The 23,443-nt window shown below is 41.3% G+C and overlaps 1 protein-coding gene across 2 annotated transcripts in view; it reads left to right on the top strand.

Annotated features, from left to right (window-relative positions):
* Myo1d (myosin ID) overlaps positions 1 to 23,443 on the top strand; it is a 308,709-nt gene that overhangs the window by 131,948 nt on the left and 153,318 nt on the right. For both annotated transcript variants that reach the window (XM_028866972.2, XM_037200774.1), the window contains exons 15-16: positions 2,039 to 2,205; positions 11,334 to 11,541. In XM_028866972.2, the coding sequence (XP_028722805.1) occupies positions 2,039 to 2,205; positions 11,334 to 11,541 (375 nt within the window). The remainder of the gene's footprint in view (positions 1 to 2,038; positions 2,206 to 11,333; positions 11,542 to 23,443) is intronic.

Below are 23,443 nucleotides of genomic sequence, written 5' to 3'. Positions count from 1 at the left end.
GTATGATAACACTTTTATTATGAAGAATACAAACAGCCAGATGAAAAGATAGTCTGGCAAAGGCTGGAAGTGAGGTCCAAGCACAGTGGCTTTCTGTCCTCAAGGAGTAAGGCTGTACCATTCACCCAGTACATCAATAAATCCTCAAAGCCCAAGTGTTGTGAGTTTTTAATGGGGGTTTCACTGATTAAATCATTGGCTGCATAATTTATTCTCCATGCCTTTTATTATGCCAGATTTAGTTTATTTTTGTTATTCCATAGATGCCCCCCAGGATTTTCATGGCCTAACTTAGGAACCCGTGTGACTGTGTTACACAGAAAAGGTGAAATTAAGGTCCTATTAGCAGTCCTTAAAGTTAGGGATTATCCAAGGGCATCCAGGTGGGTTCAGTATATAATCACTGAGCTCTCTGCTAGGGAAAAGGGAGGCAAAAGAGTCAGAAGCAGAGAGCTGACATAAGAAGACTCAACTAGTCATTGCTGTGTAAGAAATGGAGAGGAGGCCCAGGAATGTGGGCCTCTAAGAGCTGGATGTGTTAGTCAGACCTCATTGTTCCGACAGAGTACCTGGCAGAACAAGTTGAAAACAGGCAAGCTTTGTTTTGTCTCTTGGTTTTCAGTCCATGGTGACAAGAAGAACGTGGTAGAGCAGAGCAGCTCCTACCATGGCAGCCAGGAAGCAGAGGGCTGTGGGTAGTCTGTCTTCCCTTTATTCCAGTCAAGTCCCCAGCCTCTAAAGCTGTGCTGCTCCCATCCGCCTTTGTTAATCCTCCCTCTGAGCACCCTCACAGATAGTGAAGAAATGCACTTTATAGTCTCCTAGATACATCTCAGTCTAATCAAGTTAACAATCAAGATTTACCATCATACCAGAAAAGATGAACAAGCTATCTCCGAGGTCCCTGAAAGTAGTAACTCCATAGCACCCTGACATTAGCCCACTGAAACCCGTTTCAGACTTCTAACCTCCACAGCTGTGAGATAATCAAATTGTGTTAGTTTAAGCCACTAAACTTGTTATAATCTGCTACAACAACAATAGGAAGCTAATATAGCAGAATTTGCAAAAAGGAAGAAAACAACTTTATTTTTTATGGTGTAGGGAGCATGATAAATATATGATTATAACTTCCTTCTTAGATGTTGAAAACTTATTTAAGTGCAAATCAATTCACATTCTTCAAAACTTTCCTACTTCTTAAACCATTCTCAACCCTTTGCCATGTCAAGCCCTCCCTCCACAGTGCTCAAAACTACCTAATATAACTACGTAGAACTCTATCTTAATTAAGGTGCATCTGTGTGTCTGATAGATAATGGATTCAGAGAAGAGATGAGATATATTTGACCTCTCCGATTCATCCAGTGATAATTTATTCATTATCCTCAGTGTACCAGGATCTATGCCAAACATGGCTTTTATATTTAACAAGAGTCGTAATCTAATGCCTGGTACAAAATGTGATTGGCATAGAGGGGGAGTTTCTAGAGGGGCTCTTTCATAGACTCACTAATGCCTATAGATGGTTTCATAACATTTCTGTTACCCATAAAGTTTAATCTCTTTTAGAAGCACAAACTAATGCAACAGCAGCAATGATAATAATAATATAAGAGCAATGGCTGATACTTAGGGAGTACTTGTGCTCTCAGACCACCTGACCTTAATCCATCAAGATCTCCATTACAGTTGATCTTTAACTACTTTCTCTTCTGAGTTATTTGTAAATATACAATATATCAGTCATTTGTAAATATACAAAACTCTCAGTGTTTACACATCTTAATTATTTTCTCCTTAGCTTTAACCCCTTTCTACTATTTCTGATGAGTCTTAAACAGTAAAATATAAACCAGTGATTATATGAGAACTACTTTGAATTGGGGCAGAAAGGAAGAATGCTTCATTCACAGATATATATACCCAGGTGATCCGAGGCACTGAGCTTAATTTGACACAGTTGACACTAATGACATGCTAGCATCCCTCCTCGAGGTCTACAGTGAATTCTCTCATTGCTTATTTATTTCTTTAGGAACCATACTATGTACGTTGCATCAAACCCAACGACAAGAAGTCCCCACAGATATTTGATGATGAGCGCTGCCGCCATCAGGTGGAATACCTTGGATTACTGGAGAATGTGAGAGTGCGCCGGGCAGGATTTGCGTTCCGCCAGACCTATGAGAAGTTTCTTCACAGGTAAGGGTAGAGTATGCAGCAGAACCTAATTGCACTCAGAAATATGATGATACAGCAGCCATGTTAGGCCATCTGCAAGCATCTATTAAGTGAACAGAAAAGTCAGGGAAACTGTACATATGAGAAACTTCTTCAGAATCTGCAGAGTTCTTGAGTTTATAGCTTACAGACCGTGGAAGAGAGTTCAGTCATTTTAATGGAAATTCGAGAAAGACCATGGATTTGGAGTCTCATGTAGGATTCTGCTGCAATACTTACTTCACACTTGTTCCCAAGCCAGGTGTTTCATCTCCTTGATCTTATTTCTGCATCTATAAAATGAATATAAAAACTTCACTCAAGGTCAGGTGGTGGTGGCGGTGGCACATCTTTAATCCCAGCACTCGGGAGGCAGAGGCAGGTGGATCTTTGTGAGTTCCAGGCTAGCCTGGTCTACAGAATGAGATCCAGGACAGGCACCAAAACAACACAGAGAAACCCTGTCTCGAAAAAACAAAACAAAACAAAACAAAACAAAAAAAAAAGCTTCATTGAGCCAATCAATAGTGGCGCACACCTTTAATCCCAGCACTAAGGAGGCAGAGGCAGGTGGATCTCTGTGAGTTTGAGGCCAGCCCGGTCTACAGAGTGAGTTCCAGAACAGGCTCCAAAGCTACACAGAGAAACCCTGTCTCAAAAAAAAAAAAAAAAAAAAATTCATTGAATGGTTGTTGTGAGAATTAAGTAAAAGTCCAAGTCCCCTGCACACAATAGATATTCAGTACCACTCTCAGTACTGATGCAGAATTACCATCATTATTATAAGTTCAGTGTGGAGGCTCTGAAATTAATCTGACCAGTTTGAATCTTGGATTTACCACTTTCCAGTTATGTGACTCCGTGACTCAGTTTCCTTGTGTGTGAAATGGGCATGAAGTAGTAACTACCTCGAAGGGTGCTTGCTGACTGGGTGAAGGATACAAGGCACCTAGGATGGCGCATGGCTACAGGAGTCATTCAGTGTGAGATAGTGCTGCTGTTGACTTAGGGCTGGTAATGACAGTGACATTCGGCCACTGGGAGTTAGGAAAACGTCATCAGCTTCATCAGTTTAACTATTTTAAATGTGCATTAAGCATTTCCAACATTCTGGACTACAGATTCCACACACAAAACATAATTGAGTAAATACATAAAACTTAAACCAGGGGCTGGAAAGGGAGCTCAGTGGTTAAGAACACTTGCTGGTCTCCCACAGAACCTGAGTTCTATTTCTAGCACCTATGTGGGTGTGTGGTCTGAATAAGAATGGCCCCCATCGGCTCATATAGTGAATGCTTAGGGAGTGGTACTGTTTGCAAGGATTAGGAGACATGGCTTTATTGGGATAGGTGTGGCCTTGTTGGAGGAAGTGTGTCATTGGGGGTGGTCTTGGAGGTTTCAAAAGCCCATGCCAGGCCCTGTATCTTTCTCTCTTCCTGCTGCCTGTAGATCTGGTTGTAGAAATCTCAGTTACTCCCCCAGCACCATGTCTACCTGTGTGCAAGCCCCAATTGAATGATTTCTTTTATTTATAAGAGCTGCTGTGGTTATGGTGTCTCTTCACAACAATAGAGTACTGACTAAGACAGTGGATGTCTCAGCTGCCAGTGCCTGGCTGCTGCTGCTTGTAGTGAGGGCTTCTGAAGCTGGCAGTTTCTGAAGCAGCTTTTCATTCTCACACTGCCAGGTGCAAAGTGTCTGCTGTGGTGGTATTGTGTTTCCCAACATATTGTGCATGCTAATAAACTTATCTGGGGTCAGAGACAGAACAGCTACAATATTAAACATGAGGGTAGGCAGCAGTAGCACACACCTTTAATCCTAGCATTCCAGAGGCAGAAATCCATGTGTTCAAGGATACAGCCAAGCATGGTGACCCACGCCTTTAATCCCAGAAAGCAAGCCTTTAATCCCAGGGAGTGATGGTAGAAAGCAATAAGGTATATAAGGAGTGAGGACCAGAAACTAGAAGCATTTGGCTGGTTAAGCATTTGGCCTGGTTAAACATTCAGGCTTCTAGCACAGTTCAACTGAGACCCATTCTAGATAGGAACTCAGAGGCCTCCAGTCTGAGGAAACAAGACTAGCTGAGGATCCGGCCAGGTGAGGTAACTGTGGCTTGTTCTGTCTCTCTGATCTTCCAACTTCACCCCAATACCTGGCTCACAGGTTTGATTTTATTAATAAGAACTTCTAAGATTCCTGCTACAGTCTGCTCAGTCCTGGATGCTGCTTTCTGCATCCCAGGTCCCATCTGTGCTTGTGGGAGGAGTGGGGGGGGGACTACTCTACCCTAAGTTAAACCTTCACCAAAACTTTTTTACAACTTTAAACCTAACTTACTAAATAGAGAGAGAGAAAAAAATCATAGACAGAGATAGATACTTGCTGCAGCCTAACTTTAACTACTCTGCTTTATATTTACACTTTTACTCCTGAAGAATAGAATATCACCGCCTCCTATAATTCATTACCGGGTGTGCCCCCTGCTCCATGGTGTTCCTTCTCTTTATCCTCCATACCTAAGTCCCACATTCAGGGTGCCATCTGTAGGAATCTGGGCACCAGCTCCCACCTTTTGAAGGTTCTTAGGTGGAGGAGAGAGGAATTAAGAAATATTAGGTAGAAAGAGAGACCTAGACAATGAGAAGAAAGACAGAAACACAGGATAGCTTCGGGAGGGCCTGGATCAATACCCAGTAGCCTCATCCTTTATTGAAAAGAGCTTTTTATAATATGCCAAGAGGAGAGACAAAAGACCTCCCCCTTGCAAGATCAAAGCACACCATACAGCCAAATGTAGACCCTTCCAAACACCTGGTAAACATGCCCATGGCCAAATCATCTCCTTACACAGCCCTGCTGGGTGGGTAAAGCAAGCTCAGATTCTCTGACCCTGAGTAAGTCTCACTAGAGAGCCTCTGTGGGCTCCCACAAATATGATAGCATACAACCTCCTTTAACTCCAGCTCCAGAGATTCAACATCCTCTTCAGGCTTCCTTGGGCACCTGAGCACATATAGCATACACACAGATACACATAAACACAAATAAAAAATAAGTCTAAAAACTTGAATCAGAAAATTCTGATTCAGGTCAGAGGAGTCTCTAAAGAGGTAAATTCCAGGAGGACCTAAAGGTGAGAGAAGAGAGAAGGTCAGACAGAGGGAACAGCGGCAGAAAGGTTCTACTCTGTAATGAGTATAGCACTTTACAAATCACATAATCAGTGTAGTTTAAAAATGCTGAGTGCCAGGCATGGTGTGAAACAGCAGAGGAATAGACAGGGCTTGACTCACGTTGAACTTGGTAATTAGACCAAAGCACTGAGGTTTTGAAATTAGTGAGTTTTAAGCATGGAATAGTATGTCTTATAGATGTCTTCAGGGAATCACCATGGTGACCATGTGCCCATTCTGCTACTGCAGGAGTCTAGAAGAGATAGCTTACAAATAGTATCTTCAGCAGTGTGTTATCATAGATAGAGGAGTAGTGGATACATTCAGGATGTGTTGAGGGCTAGATGACAAGAGTGACTTGTACATGAATGGACTGTGATGAGAATGAAGAATGACAAGTAGACTTTTGGTTTGAGCATCTGGGTCAACATTAAACTGAATAACAGACATTTGAAGTGGCCGGAGAGACGGCTCCGTTAGTGCAGTGCTTACCACACAAGCATGAAGAGCTGAGTGCGTGTGGATTCCCAGTGCCCACATAAAAAGCCAGGCATGGGTACACACCTATAGCCCTAGTGTTAGGAGATGGAAATGGGGGTATTCTGGGGGGTTGCTGACCAGCCGGTCTATTCACATCAGTGAGCTCCACATTCAATGAGAGACTGTTTCTCCAAAAATAAGATGGGAAGAAGAGACAAATGGGGCGGGGGGGGGGGGGTAAGAGAAATGGCTTGGTGGCTAAGAACATTTGTTCTTCCAGAGGACCTGGTTTCAATTCCCAGCTCCCAACTGCCTGTAACTCCCTGTCCAGGGGATCTGACACCTTCATACAGACATATATGCAGACAAAACACAAATGCACGTAAAATAAAAATAAATAAATCATTTTTAAAAGTTTAAAAAAAAGAAAAGAAGGGCTGGAGAGAAGGCTCAGTGGTTAAGATCACTGACTGCTCTTCTAGAGGTCCTGAGTTCAATTCCCAACACCCACATGGTGGCTCAGAACCATCTGTAATGAGATCTGGTGCCCTCTTCTGACCTACAGGAATGCATGCAGGCAGAACACTGCATACATAATAAATAAATCTTTAAAAAAGAAAAGAAAAACACAAGATGGAGAGAGATCTCAGAAGACACTTGATGACCAGTCCTCACATACCTATACACCACATACATGTGTACCTGCACACACACACACACACACACACACACGCACGCACGCACGCACGCACGCACGCACGCACGCACTCACGCGTGTGTGCATAAACATATGCATTCCCACCCCATCCCCCATGAACCTATAAACTTCCAATACAGTAGTCTTAGTGGCTCAATATTAAATATCCCATTCCTACCCCAAACATCCTCAAATAGTGCAAAACGTGTATGTATGTGCTGACTGATTTTTATTGTCAACTTGTTACAACCTGGCAAGAAGAACCTCAATTGAGGAATTGTCAAATCAGATGGGCCAGTTGCCACATCTATGGAGATTATTCCTTCATGGCTCTTGCTTCCAGGTTCCTGCCTTGAGCCCTTGCCCTAACTTCTCTCAATGATGAACTGTGACCTGGAAGTATAAACTGAAATAAATCCTTTTCTCTGCTAAATTGCTTTTGTCCACAGTGTTTATCACAGCATCAGAAAACAAACTAAACAATTTTATTTTCTTTTTTTTATTTTTTATTTATTTATTGTTTTTTCGAGACAGGGTTTCTCTGTGTAACTTTGCGCCTTTCCTGGAACTCACTTGGTAGACCAGGCTGGCCTCGAACTCACAGAGATCTGCCTGACTCTGCCTCCCAAGTGCTGGGATTAAAGGTGTATGCCACCACTGCCTGGCTAACTAAACAATTTTAAAATAGCATATGCACAGCCAAGATAGGAAGGACAGCGAGAGAGAGAGAGAGAGAGAGAGAGAGAGAGAGAGAGAGAGAGAGAGAGAGAGAGAGAGAGAGAGAGATTGATTGATTCTCAGTGAACCTTAAAGATGTATCTTACTCCTAAATATGTTATGAAGGTGCAGAGGTAACCCAGTGTCACAGTTAAAAGCAAAGACAATCTAGTGAGGCTTGAGCTGCCTTTTAAAAAGCCACCCCAGGCTGGGTGTGCAGATATATATTTGTTATCCCAACATTGGGAGTCTGAGGCATCAGGATTGGCCACGCCTAGCCTATATAGTGAGTTAGAGACCAGCCTGAGCTACATGAGGAGGCCTAGAGAAAGTGAATGAGAAGAATGAATTCCAAGTGGGTCAGTGTAAGTACATGGCTAGGAGTTTGGCATAATGACCAATACAAGTAGCCACATCTCCAGCTGCTGTAAGGGAAGCAAGGCCCATCTAAGGTCAGTACAAGAAGAAAAGACAGAATAGAGAAGAAGCATTATTCAAACAAACTGAAGAAATGGCCAAATGGTGACGAGAGATTAGGATATTTAAACTTCTCAAGAAAACTATTAACAATAGTCAATGGCTTTTTTAAATGCTTGTTCTGTGTACCAGGTACATTTTTTAAGCATTTTACATGTTTGCTTTAAGTTACTGAAATGAGCTGCCATGGGAAACAGTATCTTACCTCATTCTGTGCAGCTGAGGAGACAAAGGTGCTGCAAACATTATCTTTAACAAATGGTGCTAGGGAAGCTGGATATCCACTTGCAGGAACTGCCTCCCATCCTAGACCAAACCAATGCAAAGTGCATCAAAGGCCTTCATATCAGAGCCAAATCTTTGAAATTAGGCAACATACTACAAGATCTGAGGCTAAGGAAATGCCTCACTGGCAAAGTGAAGACTGAGTTTGATCCTCAGCACCAATGTAGAGCTGACTGTGGCAGTGCACATCCCAATGTGGCAGAGAGAGCCATTCTGGATAAAATCAGGTTTACAAACTTCATTTTATTATTTTTTTAATTTTAGATTTATTTTTATTATTCTTAATCGTGTGTGTGTGTGTGTGTGTGTGTGTGTGTGTGTGTGTGTGTGTGTACTTCTGTGTATGAATCTGTGCACCTAAGTGTAGGTGCATGAGGAGGTCAGAGGCATCTGCTCCCCTGGAACTGGAGTTACAGATCGTTGTGAGCAACCATATGGGTGCTAGGTGTTGAACTCTGCTTCTCTGGAAGAACAATACATACTTTTAACTGCTGGGCCATCTCTCTAACCCTTGATAATTTTTTACTTTATGTATATGGATGTTTTGTCTACTGGTATATCTGTGCACCACTTGCATGCCTGCTACCCATGAAGGGCAGATGAGGGCATCAAATTGCCTAAAACTGAAGTTGCAGGTGGTTGTGAGCCTCCATGTGGGTGCTGGAAATTGAACTTGGACCCTCTAGAAGAGCAGCCAGTTCTCTTAACCACTAAGCCATCTCTCCAGTCCTCAAGAGACCTTGATTTTAAAAATAAAAATATAAAAAGCAATAGTAGAAGATACCCAGCTTCAACCTCTGACTTCCACATATACACACACTGGTGTGTGCACACACATTAAAAAATGAAAAATACTTACGACATAATCATAGGCAATGTCTTTTGTAACACGAATTTCTAAAATGGTCTTATTAATAAAAAAAAAAACCCTCAATGCCACCTATTGGGATGAATTCTGAAAGATCAGAGAAGCAGAACAAGCCATAGCTAACCTCACCAACTTCTTGCCGATCCTGTTTCCATGAATCCTCAGACTGGAAGCCTCTGTGTCCTCATCTGAATGGATCTCAGCTGAACTGCTAAAAAGCCTAAAGCTTAAAAGCCTTGAGTTCCTGGTCCTCATGCCTTATATACCTTTCTGCTTCCTGCCATCCCTTTCTGGGATTAAAGGCATGTGTCTTTCCCAAACAAGACATGAGATCTCAAGTTCTGGGATTAAAGGTGTGTGTCACCGTGCCTGCCTGTTTCCAGTGTGGCTTTGAACTCAGAGATCCAGATAGATCTCTGCCTCCAGAATGCTAGGGTTAAAGGTGTGTGCTACTACTGCCTAACCTCTATGTTTAATATAATGGCTTTCTGTTCTCTGACACCTAGATAAGTTTATTGGGGTGCATAATATATCAACCACAGACTCTCTAACCATGAATCTAATAGCTTTAGGAAATAAAAGCAAAAATTGACAAATGGTAAGGCATAAAATTAAAAAGGTTATATGAAGCAAAAGAAACAACAGAGAAGACATAGCCTATAGAATGAAAGAAAATATTTGATAACTATTCCTCAGACAGATCAATTTTCAGAGTATATTTTAAAAACAGTGCCATCAAAAAATTACAAAATAAAATCACTCCATCCCATCTCAGTCTGATAGCTGTTCTCAAGAAAACAAACCACAGATAGTGAGAATACAGGAAGAGAAGGCGCACTTACACATTGTGGAGGGAGTATAAATTAGTGCCGACATTAGGAGACTCAGAAAGGAGTTTTCCCAAGAAACAAAACACAAGCACCATATGATTCAGCTACACAGTTTGAACGTACATACTCTGAGGAATCAGCAATATTCACAAAAAAAAAAAAAGAGTCAGCCTAGGTGCCCGTCAATACGTGAAGACATACAGAACATGAATAGATGTGCAGTGGATTAGTATTCAGCAACAAAGAACGACACCACGTCATTTTGGGGAAATTGGATGGAACTGTAGATGACTGTGTTGAGTAAAATAACCCAGACTCATAAAGAAAAGTGTTTCCTGTTTTCTCTCATCTGTGGAATCTTGGGATGAGAAAATATATGAAAGTAGAAGAAAAACTAGAAGGAGGAGGAGATGAGGAACAGGCTAAAGGAAGGCAATGGGAAGGTTAACTGATCCAAGTATGCTGTATACAATATGAAGTTTCTCAGTGAAACCCTTTATTTTATACTCCCAATATATATTAATTAAAATGTTTGAAACTAAGGAAAATGTGATTAATAGAAGGAGCATGAGTAAATAACTCTGTAACCTGAGTAAGAAGAAAATCTCAAATTACTATAAAATTCAGATCCAGTAGCAGAGAAAAATCACTTAATTTAGCTCCATGTTAGTGCTGCCTAGTGTAGGGGGAAATCCCTGTGGCAGGCAGGATTTTTAGATGCTCTACCTCCTGCCTCCTGGTACTCATGCCTGTGTGACTCCCTTAAATGTCTGCTGGAGCTCATGACTGCTTCCAACAAAGCAGACTATGGTAGAAGTGGTGGGATGTCACTTTGAGGTTGTGACATGTGACTTCTGTCTTACACTTGTGAAATAAGCTGTGGTGTACGGAGTTGCTTTGTGACAGACTCACATGACAAGGAGCTTGTTTAGACGCAGAAATGCAATTCATTCTCATGTGTTGACCAAATACTGCTTCATTTTCTAGTTTTAAGATTTTTATCCAGCCGGGTGGCAGTGGTTGTGTACGCCTTTAATCCCAGCGCTCAAGATGCAGAGCCAGGCGGATCTCTGTGAGTTTGAGGCCAGCCTGGTCTACAGAGCGAGATCCAGGACAGGCACCAAAACTACATAGAGAAACCCTTTCTCAAAAAAAAAAAAAAAAAAAGTATCCAAAGATCCATTTGATTTCCTTAAAGAGTCATATTATTCATAACCATTGTCAGTTTTGTTCTTCCTCACTGGGCTAACTAGACCTCCAGAGCATCGCTGAGTCCCCATACTGGAAGCATCCTTGTCTTGTGTCTGTAAAGAGAGTGCTTCCAAGGTCACCTACTTGCAGATGATAATTGCTATTAAATTTTGGTAAGTAGCCTTCCAAAGATTAAGGCAGTCCCTTTCATTCCCAGTTTAGTAAGAATTATCATGAAGGAGTGTTTTAGTGAAGAGATTCTCTTCATCTCATTAGGCTGAAGAAACTCGCTTCTCTCAACAGTTGGCTAAAGTTTTGATAAGAAGTTTTTCTGTTAGGATGTTTCCCTCCTTTGATTTGTGCCCTGTTCTTTCTTCACCCAGGTACAAGATGATCTCTGAATTCACTTGGCCTAACCATGACCTTCCTTCAGACAAAGAGGCTGTTAAGAAACTTATAGAACGATGTGGCTTTCAGGATGACGTCGCTTATGGGAAGACCAAAATTTTCATTCGAACGCCCCGTACATTGTTCACCTTGGAAGAACTCCGTGCCCAGATGCTTGTGAGGATTGTCCTCTTCCTACAAAAGGTAACTTCAGGTTTTATATGTAAGAAGGTCTCTGCGTATTCGAAACTTTGCCAGACGTTTTTCTTAATTCAAGAAATGTGTGGATGGTATAGTCTGTGGGTCTTCACACACTTTCACATCTTATCCCTTCACACATGCAGAACGTTTTTGGCCATGCAAAACTCAAAACTCAAAAGATATTTTGTCTTCTGGGGTTTAAAGCTAGGCATCTAATTGGTCTACTTTTGTAATTCAACATTTTTTTTCTCTCAGCTTAAATGCTTAAAGGCCTTTTTAAAAATCTTGTTGTATTTCACACCCTGGCAGTGGGCAGAGACCTTTGGTGGTGGTGGTGTTCTTAGTCAGGGGCAGAGTGAATGGCAGTGCTTTGTTCGTCCTGGCTTGATGCCTGGCTTGGTGGCCAAAGCTGTTTCATGCCTAGGGCACATGAAAAATCCTACATTTCAAAACTTGTCCCAATATGTTTGCGACCATCCCATAAGCAATCCTTCATCACCACTACCTCAGACATGGATGCTGACTCCACACCTCCTGGGCTTGTGGCGCCCACCATTGATCTGTTCAAGGCTGCGCGCTCATTGCATACATGTGTTCATTCTTTTTATCTCCATGCCTGTTCATCATAGCTTCCATTTAAAACATGTTGTATGTGTGAGCGTGACATAATGGCTCATACTTGTAATCCTAGCATTCAGGAAACTGAGGCAAGAAGATCACAAGTTTGAAACCAGCCTAGACTACATAGTGAGTTCTAGATCAGCCTGAGCCACAGAAAAAGTCCTTGTCTCAAAAATAAAAAATAAGGAAGTGTGTGTGTGTGTGTGTGTGTGTGTCTGTGTGTGTGTGTCTGTGTGTGTTTTAAATCGTGTTCTTCTGTGAAGAAGCTCAGGGTCATAGCATATCTCTATATAAAATTGGTATAAGTACTGTCAGATTCCTATTCACAGCAACGACCAGCTTGTACAACCACTACCTGTTGGTTATCTATGTGAGGGTGACTGTTTACCCATATCCCCACCAGTATGGTGTTGCTTTCTACATTTTATCAGGCTAGTCAGTACAATGACATTTCATTGTTGTTTTATATTCTATTTACCTGATTACTGTTGAACTTGAGCATTTCAATAATTGATTGATTGTTTGGGGGTGTTTCCTGTAAATTGCTTATTTATATCTTTTATAATATTTTTATTCTTTGAGAATTTCATACAGTGTGTTTTCAGTAAACAGACAGACACACACATCATTCATCATCATCATCATCATCATCATCTTCTCTCCTTACCACCCTTCTACCCCCTCACAACCCTTGCCTTTGAACTTCAAGATTACTTTTTTCCCCTATGGAGTCCAGTTTGTGCTGCCTAGAGAGTCTTAGCCTACATCAGTGCGTGGTCAGCCTATTAGGTCTCATCACTGAAGGAAACTGACTCTCCTTCTCCTGGTAGGTATCAAATGCCAACAGCTCCTCAGCTATGGTGGGATTTATGTATCTGCTTCCTTCCTCGGTGCTGAAGTTTTGTTTGGATTGAGCTTGCAGAGGTCTTCCCCATGCTGTCACATACTCTAAGGTCATGTGTACGTCTACCCTGTTGTATGTACATCTACCCTGTTGTATGTACATCTACCCTGTTGGATCTGGAAAGCACTATTTCCTTGATATCATCAATAACCTTTGGCTCTCACAGTCTGTCGGCCACCTCTTCTGCAAAATCCCTGAGCCTTGCTGGAGAGATGGCTCAGTGGTTGGGAGCACTGGCTGCTCTTCCAGAGGATCCGTGTTCAATTTGCAGCACGCACACGGTAGCTCACAACTGTCTAGACTCCAATTCCAAGGAATCTGACACTCTCACACAGACATACATGCAGGCGAAACACTAATCAATATACATAAAATACAAATAAATTAATTTCCATCTACTGCAAGGAATTTTTCTGATGAGGGAGGGTTGAGAGTTACTCTGCCTATGGGTATAACAAAAAGTCATTTTAGGAATCAATTTAATACTGTGTCTGTTTAGCAAAATAATAGTATTGGGTTTTCCCCTAAGGCCTATGGCCTATCTATCCACAGGTTTCTTGGTCCCTTTAATAGTGCCAGATATGGGTTCCATCTCATAGAGAGAGCCTTTGATCCAGTCAGAAAGTTATTGATTACTCCTATAACATTCATAACTATTTCACCAGTGAGCCTATCTTGTCAGGCCGGGAATTATAGCTTGCAGGGTTCAAAGCTTGTGAGATTGATGCTTACTCTTCTTGCATCATGCAAGTACTTTCCAGCACTGTGAACACTAGCCTGTAGTGATGAAGCTTCCAAGTTAATAACAGCTTGATGTCTCCTTGTTCTGTGACTCAAGTATGTATAGTGTCTTCAGCAATAAGGTCTTATGGTTAAGTTCTGGGGGGTAGCTAAGAGTACTGGCAATAGCTTGTGAAGCTTGAGGGGGGTCTATATGACCCCAATGGTGAACTCAAAAATAGTTAACATATTCCTGGTACTGAGGATTTTATTTGCTAGCATGAGGTGTCTGTTTGGAGCATTATCCCCCTATTGTGGGGTAATTCCAATAAACCTCTTTATATATGCATAATTATACATTTTATGAAGTGTCTATTGTTGTATGTCTTTTGCCCATTTTCTTCAAGTTGGTGTCTTCTTGATAATGAGTAAGAATTCCTTGAATATTCTTAACATTACCTTATATCCACTTTCGACATTATAAATATATCCTTCTACTTTATAGACATTCAAATGAAATGTGTCCATAATGTGCTTTGTTGTCACACTTCAGTTAGTGAGAAGCACAACTCGGGAAGCTAACAGGCAAGGTTAGTACATTTAGGAACTTTCCCAGAACGATGGATTGGCCTTATTGGAATAGGTCTTTGTTCCTCGGTTGGCAGGTGTTGTTTTTAATGTCAGAGTGGTGCCTCTAACATGGCCTCCGTTGTGCTAAGGTCTGGGGGCCTGTTACAGTCTCACACCACCTCCTTTCTTGTCCTCTGATTTTTAGAGCTACTTTTATCTCATGTTGTGAATAGTGTTTTCCCTGGTGCTCTGCTCTGTTCCAGGTTTTCTATTTGTCTGTTTTTGCATTAATGCCACACAGATTTTACTGATATATGTCTTAGTACCCAGCTTCTTAAGTTGTGGATTATAACCCATACATGATTAAGTAACTAAGTGTAGGGGGCACAAAAACTTGGATAACAGTAAAAGGTTAAAAGGTTTCTGAACATGCCGTGAGCAAAAATTAACTCAGAATTAAATATATACTGAATGTGAGGTGTTTGGGGCAGGGCTCACCCATAATGCATTGTGAACTTTGCTGCAGCCTTGATTCGGAACACACCCACTTTCCCCTGTACAAGCCATCACCAGCCAATGCTGCCCGAAACATCTCAGCTCAGATTTGAAATCACCCTATGCTATGAATTGCAGTGTTGATGTGCATGCACGTTTGCTGCTCTATGGAAACACAGTTGAATTACAAATAACAATATTTTTCATACTTTCACTCTTCAGCTTGTATCAAATTAGTGTATCCTTAAATGTATTATGTTAGAATGTTTGATCTTACAAAAATGCTGTTTGAATGGTTGACTTGAGTTTCCTTTAAAAAAAAAAAAAAGGGTGGTGGTGCACACCTTTAATCCCAGCACTCAGGAGGCAGAGGCAGGGGAAACTCTTAAGCTCCAGAACAGCCAAAGCTACACAGAGTAACCTTGTCTCAAAAAAAAAAAATAGAAACAACAATAACAAAAATTGGTAAAGGAACTTTGGCTCCTGTGTCCATTTCATTAGTATAAAAATTTCCTTTCATCTTTAATAAATGATAAAACTGTATATATTCTAAAGAGTTGTTTGAAAATAAATTTCTTTATGGCTTATTATTATTAAATGTTTGATTTGTAAACCTATTTTACATATATACCTAAGAGTTACCTAAAACTTTCTTGGGTTCACAGCAAGGAAAGTTGAAGAAACCCTGTCTTGGTGTGCAGTAGGATAAACTCACCTTCTGTACTTTTCTTTACTAAAATGGATTGGATCACATATAAATCTTTATTCCACAATATGAATTTTAATGTGTGTAATGGGGTCAGTAAACACAGCAGTAATTTTTATTAGGATTGCTTTGAATTTACAGAATCATTTAAAATGATTAACAATTGTGCAGTATTAAATCATCTTATTATGAGTACAAAATGTTTATTTAAGTCATCTTCATTGGCTTTAAGACCAAAAGAGGACTTGAGATTAATGATTAATTCATAGATACTTTACTATTTTTTGTTGCTGATATGGATTTATTATACTTTCTACATAGTAATGTTGGTACAGAGAATAATATTATCTATGTTGGTTTTTCTGCATCCAGAGTGAAACATTTCTTAATTCATATTTGTTGACTAGTTTTTCTGAGTAAATGATTGCATCATATGCAGACATAAAAGTTTTCTCTTCCCTTACAGTTGCCAAGGTGTTTCTAAGTGTTGGTCTCCATTTTTCCTAGAATGCAAAATAACTTTTAAACCAAACTACAAATTTCTGTTTAATCCTCAAACAATTTCATTGTACCAATTGCATTTTGAATATTGCCATTGTCCACTTCTGTTTTCCTTTTATGAATGATTGTGAATTTGGATCTTTATTTTCTGAAACACTGAACTATTCTCATACACCTGTCAGAGACCTTCAGGTCGTTTCCCTTGCTCCTCAGTGCTCATCTCTGATGGGTTTTTGTGGTGTTTCGACTGGTTGGCTGGTTGGTTGGCTGGCTGGCTGGCTGGTTGGTTGATTGGTTGGTTGATGGGTGTCTTTGAGGCAGGATCTGACTATGTAACTCAGGCTTGAATTCATAGTCATCCTGCTTCAGTCTTCCTAGTGCTGGAGAAAGTGGATACCCATGCCCAATTATTTCTTATGATTTTGCTGTTAGTTTTTTGTTGTCTTCTTTTAGATCTAATACTGTTTTAGTTCCGTCTTTGGAAACAGACTAACTGGCATTGAAGTTAATCTGTTCAGATTCACTTTGTTAGGAAGTCATCTGGAAGGGGCATTTTTGTGAACATAACAATTTTCCTGAGGCTTTGTGTTTTCTTTTGTTTGTTTTTGTGTCTGTGTTTTGCTTAAGACAGGGAGGGGTTTAGTATGTAGGCCCAGCTAACTTGATACTCAGTTTCACAGGATATTAGGATTATAGGACCTTGGCAGCTAGCTTTTTCTTGTTCTTTATGATGACTTGTTTTTATTTTGTATCTATTGTGAAATCAATTTTGATAAGTTTTTCCCTAGAAAGTCAGGCAGGTTCTGCAGTTATTCCCTCTTATGCTTACTATGTTTTTCCTTGTCAGCTTTAGTGATGCATCTTTTTATATTTCACCATTATAAAATGTGTCTCAATTTTACTTATTCTGTCATTTTTTTACTTTTAATTTACTGATTGTATATTCTGTCTTGTCAAATCCTTTTTAATATAAAGAGCAGAAGTGAGATTATTTTCCCCCAATTTCTTTCACATGTGTTAGTGATGGACTGTGGAATTTGTTCTGGGATTTGCTATTCCTGTATATATGACTAGCTGCTCTCACATTTAAGTGTGTGTGTGTGTGTGTGTGTGTGTGTGTGTGTGTGTGTGTGTGTGTTGGATTCCTTTTATCCCGAGTAGTTTTTTATTTGTTTTTGTTTTATTTTTTTTTAAGATAATTATTTCAGCATGAGAGCTGTAATCTCAGCACTTGGAAGACAGAGGCAAGATGATCACAAGTTTGAGGCAAGCCTGGACTACATAATAAGTTTCAGGCAAACCTGAGCTATATAAGAAGACCTGTGTCAAAAAAAATCAAGAGCTAGGGATATAGCTTAGTGCTTACCTAGTCTGCACAAGGCTCTAGATTCAACCTCCAACATCTACACACACACACAAAAAAAAAATTGGGGCCAGTGAAGTAGCTCATGATATTGAGCTTGACCACCTGATTTCAACTAGGGGTCCACATGATAGAAGAGATATAACTCCCATGGGTTATCCCCTGACCTCCACTCACGTGCCATGGCATGTGCATTCACACACATATGCATGCAAATACAACAAAATAAATAAAATGTAATCATTTTTTAATTTTTAAAATCAATTCCAGGCAATGCATGTTTAAGGTATATGTTATTTTACTTTCTACTTTTGTGATTTTTTTTTTACTCCTATTGCTCAAGATCACATTAAGGATTTAATGGAATTTATCATATCATATTAAATTAATAATTGTTGTCGGGGAGTGGTGGTGCACGCCTTTAATCCCAGCACTTGGGAGGCAGAGGCAGGCAGATCTCTGTGAGTTCAAGGCCAGCCTGGACTACAGAGTGAGTTCCAGGAAAGGTGCAAAGCTACACAGAGAAACCCTGTCTCGGCGGGGGAAAAAAAAAAGAAAATTAATAATTGTTATCATCATCTGATACTTGGTCTGCTCACCATCTCCAGGTGGCTGAAGCCCATGTCTTTACAGATGGTCGGGAACATCCTAAGCTTGCTGAGAGCGGAGCACACTACTGTGCATCAAAGCACAGTCCACATTCCGTAGCCAGGCTGTCACATGTCCTGCTGTCAGCTTGGAATTTTGTTCAAGTATATTTTAAAAACGTGACATAATGTATTCATTGCAAGTGTTTTTACAGAATAGCTTTTCATTTTCTAAAAGCATGTGTTTCAAAGGTGGCCCATGTATCACAGAGACTGTCCTTGTTGGTTTGTCTTGGTAACTTTATCTGTATGTCCTTGTATTTATTCATTACATTTTTGTTGTGCTTTGCATTCTTCTTGTTAGGTTATAATAAAGCCCCCATCACAAGAACAATCTTGTGAAGAATTAAGGTGGCTCATTAACATATAAACTTATAATGAAAATTGTGAATTCAGAAACTGAGAATAACATCACTGTTAATTATAAGTGGCCTCCAAAGTTTGTATACACAACTGAGTAAACTAACCACAAGACAGACTGAACAGAATCCTTTTCTAACCAGGATTTTTTGATTCTGCAGTCCACTTGCCCCCTCCTCACAGGTATTGTTTACTGGGAAGCTTTGTCAAGTGAAGAAGGAAGCCATGTGGACTTCACAGGCTTCTAAAAGAAGCCCTCTCCCTTCTATGTGAAACCAACCACATGCTTTGTTATTCTCAGACTGAAAGAAAAAAAAATCATTATTTCTCAAAAAAAAAAAAAATGCTTTTACCCTTAAAGAAACAAACCAAAAAGCTTCCTAAAATGGATACTCTTCCGGATACTTTATATACTACCTACATCTTTTGAGAATCTTTTAACCAAGTTCATTTGGTAACTAAGGGAACTAAAGCCATGGAGTGGTTAAGTAACTAGATGGAGTCACTCAGATGACAAATGCTGGCACTGGAACTTGAACCCGGTAACCTGCCTCCCATGCACACACTGCACTTGCCCAATAGTGGCATCTTTCAGGATTCCCCACTGTGAGGAAAAATAGGTGTGACTCACACACTTGGAGGACCCTATGTAAAACCAGCCACAGAGGTGAGGATGGGGAAGCCAATAAAGCTGGCAGAGTTCCTTTGTTAAATAACCTTAGCAGACATCCAACAATGTCTGAATCATTTACTGTAAAACATGTGGACTGAGGTATGCTCTTAATACAAGTGGAGAAAAGTGCTGATGTTGGGAGCATGAGTCAGCTCTTGACACGAACAGTAATGAAACATGGTCAGTGAGTACTGTATTCTGATGTGCTCTCCGGGAGAAGAGATCTGTGAGTCATGGGTGGGATAGGAAAGACGTGGCTGCTGACAGAGCAGAGGAGGTGCGTTAGTGTGCAGCCAGCCCTGTGGCCTGTCCACTCTGCTGCGTTCACAAAATACGTGCTCACAAGTTATGGACTCGACCCTGCCTGAACGTTAAAAGAAGTACAGTGTACCTTTGATCGGATGGTAGCTTCTAACTATATCTTTGCAGTATTTTTTTAATGAGTAACAAACATGGATTTGTTCATTATTTCTGATTGGGGATGTGAAAATGAGCAAGACCAGGTTCCACCCACAAGAAGCTGAACACAAAAGGAATGTGTTAACACTCAGACCAGTAAGATAGAGAAATTATGATGCTCTAAAGTAGGTAGTGACTACCGGGGGGGGGGGGGGGGGAATGCCAAAAGTTTGCCAGAATCTTGGCTTTTCTAGATCTCTGTTTTATTTGAAAATGTATTTCTACTACTATAGTAGAGAAGGGACCATGGGAAGGGAGGAACAGATCCTAAGGAAGGCAGGGGGTGCGTGTGACATGAAAGCAGAGGGAAGTTATCTGGGAAGAGGAAGGGACAAGGGAGGTAAGAAAGGGGAGGGATGAGTAAGAACAAAGTATACATAATGACATATAGGAATAAAAATGCCGTAATAAAGCCTGTCGCTTTATGGGGGAGGGGAGAATTGTTCATTTGTTTAAGACAGGGATATTGGATAGCCAAGACTGGCCTCAAACTCACTAGGATTGTTCTGAACTGCTGATCCTCCTGCCTGCACCTCCTGAGTCCTGGAATTACAGACATGCATCATAACACCCAAGAAAATCCGTTATTTTGTTTACTAACTGTTTAGTAACTGGATTTATGTTGAGGTCTTTGATCCACTTGAACTTAAGTTTTGTGCATGATGACAGATATGGATCTATTTGCAGTCTTCTACATGTTGACATCCAGTTATACCAGCACCATTTGTTGAAGATGCTTTCCTTTTTCCATCGAATAGTCTTTGTCAAAAATCATGTTCATAGATGTGCAGATTAATGTCAGGGTTTTCAGTTCAGTTCCATTGGTCCACATGTCAGTTTTTATGCCAGTACCAAGCTGTTTTTATTACTGTAGCTCTATAGTAGAGCTTGAAGTCAGGGATCATGATGCCTCCAAAGGTTGTTTTATTGTACAGGAATCTTTTGGCTATCCTGGGTTTGTTGTTGTTGTTGTTGTTTTGTTTTTCCATATAAAGTTGAGTATTGTTCTTTCCAGGTCTGTGAAGAATTGTGTTTTTTTGAGACAGTGTTTCTCTGTGTAGTTTTGGTGCCTGTCCTGGATCTGACTCTGTAGACCAGGCTGGCCTTGAACTCATAAAGATCCATCTGGCTCTGCCTCCTGAGTGCTAGAATTAAAGGTGTGCACCACCACCGCCCAGCAAACTAGTTTTTCTTATAACAAATGCAGACTAGTCCTTGGAATGACTAAAATAGCCCTTCCCATGCTGCAGGAAAGCTCTTGCCCTTTATTCACATATCCAGATGGGTAACTAGCTAGTACAGCACCAAGGAGGGCATAGCCTTACCCTTAGTCTTACAGCCAGTGTGCAAGTGTTTACTAACAAGGTACATAGAGCTGGCTCAGAACTTTCTTCACAAACTCCTATCCTGCCAAGGCTGCTCACTAGTAACTGCTAGTTGAGGCTGGCAACCTGATTTACGAATTTTGGGGGGTTGAGGGAGATCCGCTTTGTTTTGTTTTCGTCATGGCTTAAAACATTTGTTCTTTACATTCTCCTGTGCATAATTTTCAGCTCTTGATTTGATTTTTGGTGTTTTGTCTGACTTGTGGTTTGTTTTGGAGGTAGCTTTTGTTTTCCCCCTAGCATAACTGTCTTTTGTTCTTTTGGTTTTGTTTTAAGACAGTAGTACTATGTAGCCCAGACTGGCCTGCACTCATAATCCTCCTGCATTCCCCAGTGCTGGGGTTGCACGTTTTAAGATTTTTCTTTAGGGTAGTACAGTGACCATTTGCTTAACCTTCATACTTCTTTGTTTTTATTATTTAAAAGTTTCCATATATCTGGGAATGGTGGTGTACACCTTCAATCCCAAACACTCAGGAGGCAGAGATAGATGGATCTCTGAGTCTAAGGCCAGCCTGAGTTCCAGGTCAGCCAGGGCTACATAGAGAGACCCTGTACAAAAAACAAAAGTTTTAGTTCACATATTTACTTTAATAATGGTCAATTTGGTTTTTAGTTTTTCATCATTTCACAAATGGCTGCAGTTAGCATTTTGTGCGTGTTCTCTTGTCTGCAAGAAAACCTGCTTTCACTGAGGACTCCAGAGAGCTCATTTTAGAAACTTCTGTGTATTGCAGTAACATGCAGGCATAGATCTGTAAGAATGTTGATGTCATTATGTACCATGCTGGTCTCTAGAATACTCAGCTGTGCACTTGTGAGGGAATGAGAATTTTAAAAGCAAATAGCCTGCTTCTATTCTTAGAAAATTATTTTGTTCTTAAGGATCTCTTAAGAGGATTTCAGCAATGTCCAGGGTTCCCCTGAAACACACTTTGAGAACTGCTGCTTCAAAGCATAAACACCAGATTAGAAATGCTAGATTGTAAGGTGTGTACATTTTTAATTTATTTATTCTATGTGTGTTTTACATTATGTATCTTGATCCTATTTATTTCCCTGTCCCTTTGCATCCCCCTCTGTCCCTGCACACATCCCAAAATAAAACAAAATTTAAGAGAAAAAGGGAGAAAAAAATGAAATTAAAAAATGGAAAAACTTTAAAATCTCATCATGGAAGCTGCAGTGTGGCATAGCCATGCCGTGAACCCCTTTGTTTGTTTATCTTTCCTTGCAAGTGTTCATTGCAGAGTCATTGGTGTGGTTCAGGGCCTCTGGTTTCTGCTATTCTATCAATGATGGGCCCTCCTGGATATCCTGTTGTTGTCCTGTGTTGTGTGAGATCCTGCAGCTTTGGGTCTGCAGGTCAGGTCACCTTCACATTCTCCAGCAGATTATAGATGGGGGGTGGGTGATGGGGTGGGCCAAGTCATATCCTTGGGTCTGGGCCTGTACAGCTGTAGGGTTGGTCTATCAGATGTGAAATGGGGACGGCTCTCCCATGCTTACAACTTCGGGGCTAGCTCACCCACACCTGCACTGACAGGGTTGGCTCTCTCACTCTTATGACTCTGGGGCCAGCTCTCCTACCTGCCCCAGGCATTGATGGGAGGGAAGCAACTCAACTCTTCCCTGCCTGTGCAGAGAAGACAGATGGGTAATGGGGACAGCTTTCCCATGCTCACAATTTTGGGGCTGGCTCACCCACACTTAACGTTAACATGGTTGGCTCTATTGTGCGGCCCTGGAGAGGTGCAGGGCCTGCTCTCCGAAGAGCTTCAGGCTGTGGAAAGCAGGGTCAGCTCTCCCACTCTTGTTATGTCAGGGTCAACTCTCCCACCTGCCTTAGATGTTGAGGGACGAGGGACGAGGGTGGAGGGAGGGCATCTCTCGCTAGCCCATGCCGACATGTGGGAGATGAGTGGGGCTAGGTCTCCAAGGCCACACTCTCAGGGTTGGCTCACCTGTGCTCTTATCAACAGGGTGCTCTCTGCTGTTCTGCCCAGACAAAGTGCAGAGCAAGCTTTCCTGTATGTTGCTGCTGGTCAAGGGTTCAGCTCCCTCACCATCTCAACCCACTCCCTTCCTCTCTCATCTCTTCAGATATGCCTCTGTCCAAAAGGGCATGAACCATTCTTTCTCTCTCCCATGAACCACTATACCATGTCTCTGCTCACGCTAATAGCGTCTATCTGGCTGGTACTGCAAGGTACCAGGTAGGCCTTGTTTTCTTCTTGGAACCTGGAGTGGATAGCCCCAGACCTGCATGGAGGTCTCCTTGTCCCACTCAGGTCCCCCTGGTGGTGTGCCGGGCCATGCCTCCTCATCACAAAGAGATCATTATAGTGCCTGCCTGCCCGTGGCACCAGGCAGATTCCTGGTTGGTGCATTTGGCAGCATGGTGCAGGCTGGGAGATTTCTCTGGAGTGCGGTAGGGGACAGGGGGTTAGAATCCCCCTGGCCCCTGGTGAGGTGTGCACATTTTTAAGTACATTGAAGAA

The sequence above is a fragment of the Peromyscus leucopus genome, chromosome 8b (genome assembly GCF_004664715.2).
Source record: "Peromyscus leucopus breed LL Stock chromosome 8b, UCI_PerLeu_2.1, whole genome shotgun sequence".
NCBI classification, from domain to species: Eukaryota; Metazoa; Chordata; class Mammalia; order Rodentia; family Cricetidae; genus Peromyscus; species Peromyscus leucopus.
Note: the sequence above shows the minus strand (reverse complement) of the source record. Positions and strands in the feature narration are given on the sequence as shown.